Raw genomic sequence first — 15531 nt, 5'->3', positions numbered from 1 at the left:
TAACAAGCAACCCCTTACGGAGTCACAGAATACAAAAATCTTCTGTTATTTTAAGATTCACCGAACATTTGCTCACACTCATTTTTTTACATATCAATGATACCAATTTATCGTACTCCATTGTAAGTGGCAACGTAACATGAGACTGTGGAGATAAACTATAGCTTACTGAGTTATTCGCCACCATAACCTGACCCCCCCCCCCCCAATATATGAAACCCTAATTCTTCGCTCTTTAGACATTATGACCAAATGCAAAACAACTTAACAAAGAAAAATTTCAGAAGACTTGAAAATGTTTATGAATGGATTGTTACAAAATCCTTCACCTCTTTAAATAAGGCAAAAATCAGTCCCGGGTTCAATTATTTGAGGTATAACATATAATAATGCTATACCAAGTCGAATTATTGTTATATCAGTTAAGCACAAAAGATTTATTTGTGGGCCCACTTCATATGTATAACGTTTTACTAAAGAACGCTATATATATATATATATATATATATATATAGCGTTTTTTGAAAAAACCCTATACTTAACTGGCAAACGGCCGTTAAAGTATAGTGTGATTCCAAAAAACACTATATATATTTTGGTCACTAAATTTTTTCCTACATATTTTTGTTCTTTGAGTCCCAAAAAACTATATTTTGGTTCCGAACTCCATCAGTGAGGTACAACAAATGTGGTGGTGTCTTGCATTTGTGACTGGCTGTATACTTTTCTTCATAATAATAGCAAAGGACGTGCTCCCTGCGGCTCTGAATCTCGGCACGAATGAGTCATTTTAATGGTGGTCGGTTAGTTTGGGCAGCTGAATTAGGATACAATAGAGAGGAATTAGAATTGGGTAACAAAGGGGGTACCATTATTAGCCAGTGCGAGCTGGGTCGGTCCTTTTTCAGCTAGGCTCCACCGTTCGTGGATATGGCCTGGTTCAAGTCCTCCTCAAAAGTTTTGGGCTCATGGTTTAACAATGATTTTTTAATGGAATTTTTACATTCCTATGCCACATAGGAAATCTTATTACCCTCAATGTTTAAGGTTTGACTTAATTACACTTAGTATACCAAATTACCAATTCTATACCATAATTAATTAAGGATATAATTAATTGTATATTTTTTACTCCTTAATTAAAGGAATCTGCACGTTTCTCTCTTCTAACCCCTCAGTCCCACCCACGTTTTATCCATACCCACGTTCTTTTTACCAGTTTCCATCTTCTGAAACCAAATTCTCCCTCTAAATTCACAGAAAATTGAAGAAACCCTTCAACAAAGTTGGTTCCCCATTTTACTCCAGTTGAAATTCATCAATGAAGAACAACAAAGTTCATCAAATTAAAGTCAAATCTTTAAAGTTCATACACACATTTACCTTCAGCTTCAAATTTTCTCAATGAAGAAGAACAAACCTTCAAAGAGACAAGAGAGCAACAATTCCACCATTGACAGCCATTAAAAAGCTTTGAAGCTTTGAATTCAAATTTGCGTTTTCAAAAATCATTATTTGTTTTGATTGAGTGTTGTTGTAAATAATTGGAAATATATTTTGGAGTTTATATCTCAATTTTGAGGGGTTTTGGTGAAGATTTAGACTTGGTTTTGGCTAAATTTCAGATTGAAACTCGAAGAAGAAGAAGAAGAAGAAGAATTGCAGCAATTGTAGATAAATTGTAGACTATTTTTTGCAGAAAATTTGTAGAAGTTTTAGTCATTTTTGATTTGTGAAAACAGAAAATAAAGCATCTACAATCAGAATACAAATAATCTACAATTTATCTACAAAATATCTACAAACTTGGTACATTGAATTTTAATATCCCAATTCCCATTTAATTGTAGCTTAATTGATATTTTCGACATAATTGCATTTTTTGCAGAAGATTTTGTAGGAGTTTTAGTCGTTTTGGATTTGTGAAAATAGAAAACAATGCATCTACAATCAGAATACAAATAATCTACAAAATATCTACAAACTGGGTACATTGAATTTTAATATCCCAATTTCCATTCGATTGTAGTATAATTGGTATTTTCGACGTAATTGCGTTTTTTGCAGAAGATTTGTAGAATTTTTTGCCGTTTTTGATTTGTGAAAATAGAAAACAAAGCATCTACAATCAGAATACAAATAATCTACAATTTATCTACAAAATATCTACAAACTGGGTACATGGAATTTTTATATCTCAATTCCCATCCAATTGTAGCATAATTGTGATTTTTGACATAATTGCGTTTTTTCAGAAGATTTGTAGGAGTTTTAGCCGTTTTTTATTTGTGAAAACAGAAAATAAAGCATCTACAATCAGAATACAAATAATCTACAATTTATCTACAATTTCTGCAATATGTCTTCTTCTTCTTCTTCTTCTTCTTCTTCTTCTTCTTCTTCTTCTTCTTCTTCTTCAGTCAAAACCAAGTCTAATCTTCACCAAAACCCCTCAAAATTGAGATATAAACTCCAAACCATATTCCCGATTATTTTCAACAACACCCAATCCAAACAAATAATGATTTTTGAAAACCCAAATTTGAATTCAAAGCTTTCAAGCTTTTTAATGGCTATCAATGGTGGAAAATATCTGGAAGAATATTTACTTCCATAATTGTAGCGCGCCTAAATAGGAATATCTGGAAGAATATGATTTGATCTGACTTACGCCAAATCTTTTTAGAATATTCTGTTCCTCAATTTTAGCTCAACAAATTAGGAATATTTAGCTACTATTAATTAGTATTTAATGATTGATATAATAATTGTAGAAAAAATGTGGACAGGACGGGTAAATTAAAAACTATGCACATTTTTTGTAATAAAGTTTCATATATGGTATAGGAATTTTTTTTTTTTTTTAATATCTTCCCCGAGACGAGAGATAAAGAACCTCAACATGAGCCTATCTGATATGTCATCGGTCTCATTAGCAATAGTCTCAAATCTATCTTGTAGCTCTGAGACAGTAGTGACATGCCGGAGCTTTGCTAGCCGTCCCTTTGCCGACTTAAGTCCTTTTGGTTTGAAACGTATTCTCACCTTAGCAACAAAGTATGCTAGTCAACCAATTATTTGTTTCGAAATAACCAACGGTACCACTCTAGCGCCTCACCGTCGAGGTAGAACGATGCCACAGTCAGTCACTTTTCTTCCTCAATTTTGTAAAAATCGAAAAGCACTCCGTCTGGAATATCCAAGCCTCTCTAGGTTCTCACCACGAAACCGTCCAAACTCCACCTGTTCACTCTTGTGTTTGAGAGCTTACGGTACCGGCACCTGGCGAACAATATCCAGCGATGGGTCACGTCGATTAGTCCCCGTGGGCGCTTTGGTTGCAACCATGTCCATCATTATGTCACGCATCTCAGTGAGTTGTTTGGTGAAGGAGTCCTTTACCTCTTGAATCGAACCGCGAATTGAATACGCCTTGAGTACTTGTTGGTCCTCCATTAGAGATCTTTGAATGAAAGCACTAATGAAACAACCTAATTGACTCAATAATTGAATGATTGTATTACCATAACCGAACGGAATTACAACAATCAATTTGTGTGGAACAATAGAAGGAAAATAACACAGAATAGAGTAGAGGATGAGAAGAGAATTACAGAACAATAGAGATGAGAAACAGAGACACAAAGCAACAGAATAGCCTACTCTACTACATTCACTAATAGCTATTTATAACATCTGGTATCCGTCACACTCTGCGCACTTATGCTGCTTCTTCATCCCTATAACGGAATCAGTTAGTCTTTTGGAAGGGACTCTCACGCACTTACTTCTTCTCACAACTTCAATCTCTTGCTGATTATGCGAGTCCACCTGAGGTGTCCTCCACAACATTGAACAACATCTCATTTCAACTAAAAATACAATTATGTCAAAGATATTTAATCTTCTTTACTTATGAATGAAAATCCAATCTTGTTTTTTCTTTTTCTTTTTTTCTCATAACATACATCCCCAAAATTAGGTGATCTAGTTTTGAAAGATTGGCTTGAAGTTGGTATTAAAATGATAAAAGCAATTATTCATTATTTAAGGTTTCCCAAACTGAAATAGTAAGGTATAATTTTGTATTTTCATTAGCTCTACTTGGATTTTAAGACAAGAGGGTTTGCTCTGATGGTAAGCAACCCCCACTTCCAACCGAGAGGTTGTGAGTTCGAGTCTTCCCAAGAGTAAGGTGAGAAGTTTTTGGAGGGAAGGATGTCGGGGGTCTATTTGGAAACAGTCTCTTTACCTTAGGGTAGGGGTAAAGTCTGCGTACACACTACCCTCCCCAGACCCCACTAAGTGGGATTATACTGGGTTGTTGTTGTTGTTGTTGTATTAGCTCTACTTGGATATGTTATTTTTTTTTGTGTCTCCTTGTTTTTCGTTGGTTGAAGAGTATATATTAATCGATTAATTAATCTATGTAAACCATGCTTTATTTGGAAAAAGAATAGTCACATCCACCTATAAGAAACAGGAAGAAAATCAGATGATAATAAAAATATATATTGCGGACAAATAGAGAAACTACTAGAAGAATTAAAACCAAGATCTTGCGTCATGCAAGAGAAGGGTCGGCTGAAAACTGAAGTCATTGCTCACCCAGTTTTAATACTACTGCTGTAGTGGTTTTCACATGTTTTGTTTTGGTCTTGAAGTTGGTACAAAATAATAATTACAAAATTAAATAAAGATACAAGAGTTATTTTTTGGAATATAGGCCGTTTGATTAAACATATATTATACATTTGCATATGAAATATACTTATATTATATATCCACAACTATTTTTAGTTTAAGCGGTTGGGTTAAAGATTATTTATGTTAATTCTTAATATTTTTTAGTTGGGTCTGGCGTTATCAGTTTTGGTAGAAGTAGGAGCAACTCAAAAAATTTCGGGTGAAATTCAAAAATACTAGATTTATAACTGATAATTGAAAAATAGTCATAGTTTCAAAAGTAATCGAAATTTAGTCATTTTCGAGATAAAGATAAAATTTGAACAAAAATACTGTTAAAAATCCAGAAATATTCCAATATAATATGCTGGAGTTCGAATTTTACACATGAGCTTCCAGTATAATATGCTGAATTTTATAATGTATTGGAGTTCCATCATAATATGCTGGAACTTTATATGCAGAAGCTCCACAATCCCGCTTGTTATGCTAGAACTTTCCCTGTCCTGGAGTTCCAACATAATATACTGTAAGTTTATACGCAAGAGTTCTATGATCCCGCATTTTGTGTTGGAACTTTTCGTGTTTCAGCAAAATAATGGTTATTTTTCGATAATTTCGTAAATGTTGACTATTTTTCGATTACCAATCTGAAAAATGTTTAGCTAGTTCTATTTTGACAAATTTTTCCCGAGAAAAGGCCTGTAGAGCCGAAGTTTCCAAGAAAGAAAATGAAGGCATACAGAAAAGGTTGGATATGTGTCGAATAATACTAGCCAGCGAACTATTGGACCTTGGTAGCCACATATAAAATTTTTGGAATCTTTACGCTAATAGCCGGATGGATTCATTATTTCTTTTTTCTAGCCAGTATACATAACTAATGCACTGATTATACACGATTATATACATATTATACATAAATTATATAAATAGCTATATATATTTGCGAGCTATATTTATTTTCAGCGGTTGGGATGGCAACGATTGAGTTAATTCTTCTATATCATTTTTTCTAATGAAAAAAGGGTTGCACATTTGAAACACAATACACATGATCTGGAATTATTTTAAGAAAAAGGAGTTTCCATTTAAAACGTGTATTCCCAATTCCACCTAATACAAGTCCTTCTACTACTACCATACCAGAGATAGCTTTTCTATTTAGTACATAGATAAATAATAGTATTGGCTTTTCTTCGAGTTGCTTTTAGAATTTAAAGTCTCTCAGATTATGTGATCTGAATTTAGTGCGTGTTTATAGTGAACTCTAACAGGGGAAGGAAAAGAATAAAACAAGTCGTTTTTTGGGCACGAGACAATCTTGGAAAGAGATCGAATTATTCTTTCATGACCAATTGGCAATTACTAACACAAATCACAATATTCTGAGATTTTTATTCCTTCCCACCATATCTTAAACTTTAAGACTTATTTTCTCAGCCGTGAAAGATCTGCACTTTTCTTACTAGTATTGAAGTTTCTCTTTGAAATATTACTCTTTGTTGTTACGGTTTTCTTTTTCGTTTTTTCTTGATATGAGAGTTCATCAAAAATAATATCTCTATCTTTTTAAAGTAGGGATAAGATTTGCGTACACATTATACTCCCCACTTATAATATTACACTTGATATATTTATTATTGTTGTTGTTATTGTTGTACACGTCCTTTTAAAATACGAATTCATACAAACCGTTGTTTTTACTTTTTAAGTAACACATGTTCAAAAATTTACTAAGATTAGCTTACAATTTTTTTTATTATATAACTATCTATTACTATAATTTGGTGCCTAATTAAAACTTAAACTCAGAGTAAAATATGCCATAGTTTTCCTCTTTAAGTTTTAAAACACCCTTAACTAAGCGCCATTAATAATCTATATTATATTAAAAGCACAAAGACCCTTAGCGAAATGTCGTTCGATTTTTTTACCCTTTTAAAATAGAGTTTACATTGGACAAAGTAATCATTTAATTATATTCCTAATATTTAGCACTTTAAATCAACTAAAATTTTATTTACTATATTTTTCCTTATTTGACCTATATATAAAGTACTAACATTTGAAGCTTTAAAATTAATTAATTAAGATTTTACCTTTTATACTAATAACAAAATCATAAAGATCACGTTGAAAAGAAAAACTATTTTGTAATTTGATCACCATTAAACTTGTATTTAAGTAACATATTTTAATGATCAAAATACTCTTTTTCACTCAAGTCCGATAGGTTTGGTTAGTTTTCGTTTCTTTCTACTTTGTTTTGTCTTTCATTTTGGTTGTGATTCAAGCCTTATTCGTAGTGATCTTTCTTTTTGCTTGCTTTCTTTATTTGTTTTGTTAGTAATTTTAGTCTCATAATCGCATGTAACTATAATATGATTAATGAAAAATCCAAATCTATTAATTTTGAAATTACATAATTGAGTTTTTGATTGGTTACATTGTATGGAAATATTTTCTTTATTAAGTCTTTCAAGTTTTGTGTTTGATAGAAATTATCAGCTATAACCCACAGGTTCTTGGTTGGAGGATTTTTTTTTTTTTTGGTCACGGGTTGGAGGGTTTCTAAGCAGGGGCGGACCTAGAGTATACAATACGGGTTCTCGGGAACCCTGTAACTTTTGCGTAAATTCTGTATTTATATTAAGAAATTCACTAAATATTTGTAAATATCTAATAGTGAACCCAGTTATTATTGCATATTAATCTAAAATTACGGTAAGGACCCGTAAGCCTCAAATCCTGGATCCGCCTCTATTTCTAAGTATTCCTTTGTGCCATGAATGTGAAATCCAACAAGATTTGATTTAATCTGAAAGAGTATTACAAGTAAATTGAGGTATTCAATTTCATCTAATGAGCAGAGATATTCTTAATTAGGTTAATCTTCCAGTATGCTCAAGTGTTCTTTACGATTCAATACCATAGTGCTCTTTTTTGTTTGCTAATTATAATAACGTAAGTTTGTTTCACGATGTTTGGGCAACGAGTCTGAGCCGGCTCGGGGCTCTAATACCGAATTAGCTAGAAAAACTCTAATTTTTGTTATTTCACTATAAATATTTTATATGAATACAGAAAACACACACATTTACATAACTACACAATTCTAAAAAGTTACACGCTCGTTGGCCGTTGAAGATTTTTTCGAAGGCTACAACAGTTAACAAATTCGAAAATTTATCTTCGATTCCCACTTCTTTTAGCGCTTTTTCTTTTAAATTTATATAGCCATATTTCATAATGGATAAAACTGTACTCATTATTAATGCTTAAATTTATGAAAAATATTTTGTTATTCGAAGTCAATTATGCATATGGCACTTTAACATCACAATTATAGAATTTTGAGTATTTAAATAAAATAAAAATAAAGAAGAAAAAGAAGCTAAAATCGAGATTTTATTTTAAAAATTGCTTTTTATGCACGCCAAAACTCTTCTCTATTAATTTTGTTTGGCACCAATTAATAATTGTTCTTCAAAAAATAATTGTTGGATAAACTTGTTGCTAACATTAAAACCTCCTTATAACATAAATTTATATGGTAATACTAATTCATTAGTGTACCAGGCCATCTACTGTTGACATTTGGAAGTGATATCAATTCAACATGAATAAGAACACTTTTAGCTGCCTCTTACAAATATCCAAAGGATTATTAAGCCAATGGTTTTTCTAAACAAAAATGACTGACGTTAATACTATCCTGCTCAAGCACAAGGAATTCTATAAATATAGCTACACAATTAAATGCACATGTATGTGGTTAATGAGTCACAATGCAAACAATTCAATTGTCCACCGCACAATCAGGTGTGAGACATATTTTTATAATCAATTGTTGATTTTAGGACTTTGCTAACATAGTTTCTTCCTTTCTCGAGTTAGTACCTTCATTAGTTTTAAGGACTAAATTAAAGCAGAAATCAACAACAAGAACGTTCTTAATATAGCAATAGGAAAAGATGGTGTAACTTATTATTGTCGCAACACAAAAATCATGTTATGGATAAATAAAGAAAATGACTTCATGATAAAAGAGACCTATATTATATTTAAGTCATTTTTTAATTTTTATATTTATAAATATGGAATACACGCACAAGCGCATACCCTAAAAGTGTTATTTAGGAGTGTTCATGGTTCGGTTTGGATCGGTTTTTCCCTAAAAAGAAACCAAACCAAGTAAGTCGATTTTTCAAATATTAGAACCAAACCAAACCAATTAAATCAGTTTTTTCTCGATTCGGTTCATGTCGATTTTTCGATTTTTTTGGTTATTTGTCGGTTTTTTCTTAAATATAAGACATACACTACCAAACACACATTTCGGCGACCACATTTTCATCGTAACACTATCAAATCAATTGCCCTTTGAGAAATCTATTATTTACCAAGATATATTGATGATAATTGAATCAAATAGTGATGAATAATTTAAGGACTCGATTAAAAATATATTATTTTTAACATGAAATAGATTCTTACATTTAACAAAAGAAAACTACCAATTAAACTAGAATGTGAAGGTAAAGAACTGTACTAAAAGTGTAAACGATTAATATTTACTATAAAATTTTTAAAACTTTGTATAAAATTATACATATATATATAATAATAATAATAATAAATTTAAAATAACTACTCATATATTCGGTTTGGTTCGTTTTTTTTTAATTAAAACCAAAACCAAACCAAATTTGATTGGTTTTTAAATTTCAAAACCAAAACCAAACAAAAAAAGTATCGATTTTTTTGGTCGGTTTAGTTTGGTTCGGGTTTTCGAATTTTTATGAACATCCCAGTGTTCTTATTAAAAATATGCTAAGCGCCATCCCAACACAATGTGACGAAATTACCCTTTGTTTATCAATTTCCACCAACCATACCCAATTTAAAACGTCCATCTCCTTTACAAATCCCACGCTATGGAGTCACTGACTCAAAAAGTTGCTCTCAAATTCTCTAAGGCCAATTTTGTCCCAGAAAAAGTTACTAACAGATATTTTCACAGGGGCAATTTGGTCAAACTAAAGTCACCTACCACCACCACTATCACCACCATAACCACCACTCCCACTAGAAATACCCCTGTTTCCCCCCCTATCTTTGTGTCCAAAAGAGCTGCCGTACCCAGAGCCGGTGAGGAAACCGAGCTGAAAACGACCCGGATCCGAGATCCAGTGAGCTCAGCAGATATGGCGTCTAAAGATCCGATTCTCAAAGACGATCGTATCGCTCGGATTTCTTCTTCTATTCGGGTCATCCCTGACTTTCCTAAACCCGGTACCCACTTCTTCCTTTTCAAACTTTCCTATGCTTGTAACTGTGAAAAGGAATGAATTTCTTACTAAGTCGTTTTTTTTTTGCAGGGATTATGTTTCAGGATATAACAACATTACTACTTGATACTAAGGCGTTTAAGGACACTATTGATTTGTTTCTTGAGAGATACAAGGACAAAAACATCAGTGTCGTTGCAGGTTTTTCCTTTTTTCTTTTCTTTTCTTTTTGTTCATTAAATGTGTTTTCTGCTTATTTAATCTCTGTTAAGATCTAAGATTTTTTTTTCCTGATTCTCACTATAAAAATGCTGAACTATTCTATTATGACGTTAGTACTTTAAAGGATTAAAAAATTCAAGCTTTAGAAGCTTAGGTTTTCAGATTTCTAGCTTTTGCTTTAAGTACTACAGCAGCAGGTCTTTTAGGTTGCCGGGCTCTCTATTATCAGCATTATTATGTGTAGCTTAAAAAGAAAGCACAAAAGGTTCAAAGTTTGTTTTAAAAGAATAGGCAAAATCTTTATAAAATGATTTTTTTTACTTTCTAGAGTTAGATTAATCAGAATTAGAGCATCAAACCCGAATGGAATAGCCCAAGATAATTATAAACCCCTTTAAAGCACTTACACAATGTGGGACGACTATCTATCTCAACAAGATAATATTAGGTTCAGATTTGTACTTTTATAAAAAAAAGAAAGCTTCTTCTTGTGACTGATGATGAATCCTTTTTGTAGCTTGACCAAATTATTATAACTAATTTTGAGAGTTGCTATGCTGCTGACTCATGTATTTGGTTGAACACCTGATAAGTACTTAAGGCAAGCACGATGGCTTGATTTAATTGGCATACAAATATTTGGGCTGAAGAACTTTTGAATTGAGGTTTTGTTTGTTGATTGATTTTCTGGGGCTTGGGGGGCACTTTCTCCGCTAGTAATACTGATAGAGAATAACCAAACTTTCTCACCCTCCAAGATTTGGCTTCATGTGCAAATATTAAATGAGCTATGCAACTATAATTTGATGGATATTAGAACGAACCTTAAGTGTTCTTATGTGGTCAAGTTTAGTTGTTCAAGAACATGTTTCAATTTTATACATGTATATGTTAACCTGCATAAAGTATCTTCATGAAAAAAACATGCACCAAAAACAGTAGACTTCAATTTGGAATAGGGGCTATGACCCATATCAGACATATGGGCATTACACCCAAAATATGCATAGACGTGTGGAGATGTCATTTATGTCAGAAAAAAGGATCAAATTAGACCATGCTGGTACATATGGATGAGTTGATTTTTACAACAAATTTCACATTCCTTGAGAGAATGGTTTTCTACTTTGCATGCCCACAAGAAGTAAAAAAATTATTCATTCTCAATTGTGGGTCCATGTGTCCATTAGTTTAGAGATCATTGAATTTCGAGTTCATATGTGTAGCTGGTAAAAAGTACGAGAGCAGGCAATATAAAGCTCAAATTTTCACTATAGTGAGGTTCAAGAAATATAAGACAAAGAGATACTCGTCTTCCCTCTTAGGTTTTGCTTTCTTGTTATGAATGAGATACACTCCTAAACTGTAGATCTAAACTTAATCGGAATACCAGAGAGGTAATGTTGTGTTGTAATGTCGTACGCACCCAGCTCAATCGTTGTGCTTGTTTGTGTTTTACCTTCTTTTCTTAACGACTCTAAACAAACATGATTTCTTGGTAAGAAGGATACAGTATTGGCATTTCCTGTTCTGCTGTTCCTTCTTGCTGTTCCTTCTTAGCCTGTTTGACTCAAAATATTGCACTTGCAGATGATAATGGCCTGACATTTGTTCTGGGGAAATTAACTTTGAACATTATGGTAATGGTGTACTTCAGGTATTGAAGCAAGAGGTTTTATATTTGGTCCTCCCATCGCATTGGCTATTGGGGCAAAATTTGTCCCCATGAGGAAACCCAAGAAGTTGCCGGGTAAGCTTTATTCTATTTTTCTGCGTTTCCATCTCATCAGCAATTGTAGTTTTCTCAGCAATGAACTAGAACCTGATAGGTGGTTTTGAAAGACAGCCTTGGCCGTACAACTGTTTTTCTTGCATGTATTGTTGTTTTTGTCTCGAGCATGGGTGTACCTGCCAGCAAGAGAATGTCATCACAGCTAGGAACATTTATACAAGCTTATCTATTATCAGAAGAAAAAGAAAACAAAGAATATTTGTGCAAGCTTGAAACCGAGTCTCATGCAATGTAGCTGACTTCCGTGGAAAGTTCAAAAAATTTAAGGCTAATATACATTTTAAAAAGAAACAAGTAATCAAGTGCCCTGTTCGAAGTAAATCATTGTGCAATAAGTGCCTTTTGTGCTCTTAAAAGCCTACATACTCATTATTGGTTTTGTATTTTGGGATATTCTTAGCTTACATCTTGCTTTTCCAGTCCAACATTTGGTTTCTTAGGAAGTTATATCATCATTATGAGTTAACTTAGTTATATATATACATATATATTTATACACACACACACACTTATATATATGTATATTTTTTTCTTGGTAACAAGTTTTTCATCAGCAGGGAAAATATTTGCAAGTATAACTAATAACCCCCAAAGTTGGTCAAATGGCCCAACTTTCAGTGAACGTCTCCTGATCATACTATGCTACTTAACTTCCTGTCAATTAAGCATGTACAAAATTAAGGGTAAAACTTCAGATTCTGTAGTTGTCTAGCTAGTCTTGGGCTTAAACTACCTCTACAGTGCACTTCTTGGATAATTATTTTAACTATAGCTTCACCACTCCGCTGCTTCTGCTGGAAAAATCTGCAATTTCGTTCCTGCCATATATGGTATACAGTTGCACCCAATGCCATTCTATACACCTCTGCCTGTGAGTTCCTTCCTTTTGCATGCAAGATTGCCCATTCAACTTCCTCACTTCAGCTTAGTGCACTTCTTCTGATTCCCTGCCACTGTAAGACCCTATGCCATATGTTACAGTAGCATAGTATGATCAGGAGGTAAATTAGTTGTACTTGTGATGAACAATAAGAGCATAAGATAAGCATGAAGCAGGATGCGGCTTAATAATGGCATCAAGTTCTAAGTTTTAAGAATCAAGTTAAGGACTCTTAACTAGGTAAATTGATTAGAACCATTTACTGTTCAGCAAGTAGAATAATTGGGTCTTACATGACTATGTGCTTGTATGAAGGTCAAAACTTTTAACTATCACTGTTTATTGCCTCGACCTCCAAGATTCATGATAAAATTCAATGCTATTATCGAATGTTAGTTCTTTTGGCATTGGACCGTAACAAGCATTTCACTCTGCTTCTTTTCCCATTTTATTAGGGGAGGTTATTTCAGAAGAGTATTCTTTGGAGTATGGAACAGACAAGATTGAGATGCATGTAGGTGCCGTGCAAGCCGGTGAACGTGCACTTGTGGTAGATGATCTTATCGCAACTGGAGGGACCCTAGCTGCTGCAATTAGGCTTCTAGGTACTGTACCTATATTCAGTTCTATTCTTCTGAAATAGATATTCTAGTGGGTTGAAAGCCCCATGCGCTATTTCCAATTCCTTTTTCTCTCCTTAACTTGTCTCCCCTGACTTCAGACACAAGGTGAGTAAGATCAGAAGTTATCAGTTAGATAACTGAGAGAATCGTTTTGTTTAGTTGAGATGTTTGACCACCTTTTTTCCTTCCTACAATTTGAAGAGGACATCGTGTGACGTTGAAGTTTCAATTTCTTAAAATATTTTAATCTTGTGTTTTTTTTCGCAGAGCGTGTTGGAGTTGAGGTGGTCGAGTGTGCATGTCTTATTGAGTTGCCAGAATTGAAGGTTTGCCTTGATTTCTATTGTAACATAATGAGATAATATGTCTGAGATTTAGCACCTGACTGCTGTGTTTTCTGAGCCCAATATTGTGAATGGGGACTTGTGAATGTATCCTCTTATTTTTCCTTGATTAACTCTAAATCTTCTGTCCCAAATTATTTCATTCCTCTATAATTGATAAGTGAGCTACTACGAGGTGGTCAATATACTTTTCTTCCCCAACTTTATGTTGTTCTTGTTCCAATATGTTATGCTAGTGACTTTTTGATTTAGTTTTGTTATTCCCTCATTAATACTTTGCTGGTTACATTTGTTTAAATTCAGGGCCGGGACAGGTTAGGTGATAAGCCACTATTTGTTCTTGTGAGCTCAACCTGATCCTCAATTAGGAAATGGATCTAGACAGAGAGCTTCATTGAGGTGGAACTGTATTGGAGTGACATTTTGAATTTGGAGAGGAGAAATCTCATTTTTATAACAACCATTGCCAATTATGGCCTTCAATGTGTGGATTGAAATAAGCCCTTGTTAGGTGCTTTCAGTTGACTTAGTTATTGTGAGAGATGCTCTCAATGAATTAAAGTCCTACTTTTATTGTTGTGGTAGTTGGTGGAACTCACTTCTGTGTGTATGACATCAAGTTCACCGCGAGTAAGTGGTGGCAAAATGGTTAAAAGAAAACAGTTAATCACCCATATTATCCACCAAGAAATGGGTTGGATAATGAACTTTTTAAATACGGGTCAAATATGGGTAAGAACTATATTATCCATTTAGAAAATGGATAACCAATAATAGTCAATGCGTTTAATTTTTACACTTCAATTTGGGGTTCCTCAAGTTTGGGAGACTAGGAATTCTCCCAAAAGTGATCATATTCATGAAGCTTCACCGGTTAACTCATTTTTTATGCATATTAAATATGGGTTAGGTTGGATAATTTATTTGTTTTCATTATCCGTTTTCGACCCGTCCCATATCTGACGTTTGCCACCCCTAACTACGAGAATCAGTTCAATCTTTGAGGATTTGAGTACCCTGTTTAATTTATGGTTATGGTAACTGTGTTTGGTTAAAAGGAAAAAGGGAAGGATGGGAACTCATTGTTTTCTTGACCTAGGGGCAGTTATTTATTATGTTTCTTCATTGTTGCTGCTTCAGCAAAGGGATATACACTCCCCGTGTTACTCCTACCCTGGGAGCTAGAGAGCCTGTTTTTGAAGGACCGCTCGAGACCTTACCCCTCCCCGTGCAGCTCGAAATGCTAAATTGGTCGCTGGTGGGTGTTGGGGGCCATATTTCCCTCATCTTTCACTTGAGTTAGAGGGAAAATGGTTTTGCTCCTGTTTTATACTCTTTCTACTATATATTATGATGCTAGTCCGTCGATGATTCTCCCCCCACCCCCCAAACACACACACAAATATGTTCCTGCCTGATCTCTCTATGACGGCATTTTCTTTTTCCCTAACTTTATGATATTATTTCTAGCCCCCCTCCCTTCCCCCCCACCCCAAACAACTGACCACACACATGTTCCTTCCTGCGGCAGTGCTTCTAGAGCCGCCCCCTGTTCTGGAGCCAACGGGTTCTGAATGATATCCCTCTCGCTTCGTTCAATCTCTCTATGATGGCATTTTCTTCCTCCATAACTTTACTATATTATTTCTAGCAATTAAGCTAGTTATTAGCTGACAATATTATATTACGG

The 15531-nt window shown here is 33.8% G+C and overlaps 1 protein-coding gene across 1 annotated transcript; it reads left to right on the top strand.

Annotated features, from left to right (window-relative positions):
* The first annotated feature begins 9608 nt into the window (after positions 1 to 9608).
* Positions 9609 to 14425, top strand: LOC104235194 (adenine phosphoribosyltransferase 1-like). The gene is made up of 6 exons (XM_009788902.2): positions 9609 to 9984; positions 10071 to 10181; positions 11860 to 11952; positions 13330 to 13479; positions 13765 to 13823; positions 14145 to 14425. The coding sequence occupies exons 1-6, from the start codon at positions 9627 to 9629 to the stop codon at positions 14196 to 14198; spliced, it is 825 nt and encodes a 274-aa protein (XP_009787204.1). The 5' UTR covers positions 9609 to 9626; the 3' UTR covers positions 14199 to 14425.
* The last annotated feature ends 1106 nt before the right edge of the window (positions 14426 to 15531 follow it).

The sequence above is a fragment of the Nicotiana sylvestris genome, chromosome 4, assembly GCF_000393655.2.
Source record: "Nicotiana sylvestris chromosome 4, ASM39365v2, whole genome shotgun sequence".
In the NCBI taxonomy this organism is placed as follows: Eukaryota; Viridiplantae; Streptophyta; class Magnoliopsida; order Solanales; family Solanaceae; genus Nicotiana; species Nicotiana sylvestris.
This window is presented reverse-complemented; position numbering and strand designations above follow the sequence as displayed.

Excerpts from the sequence above, each read along its gene's own strand:
- LOC104235194 (XM_009788902.2), top strand. The coding sequence starts at position 9,627 with ATGGAGTCACTGACTCAAAAAGTTGCTCTCAAATTCTCTAAGGCCAAT. Across the intron at positions 11,953-13,329 it reads GAAACCCAAGAAGTTGCCGG|GGGAGGTTATTTCAGAAGAG; the intron begins GTAAGCTTTATT and ends CCATTTTATTAG. Across the intron at positions 13,824-14,144 it reads TTGAGTTGCCAGAATTGAAG|GGCCGGGACAGGTTAGGTGA; the intron begins GTTTGCCTTGAT and ends GTTTAAATTCAG.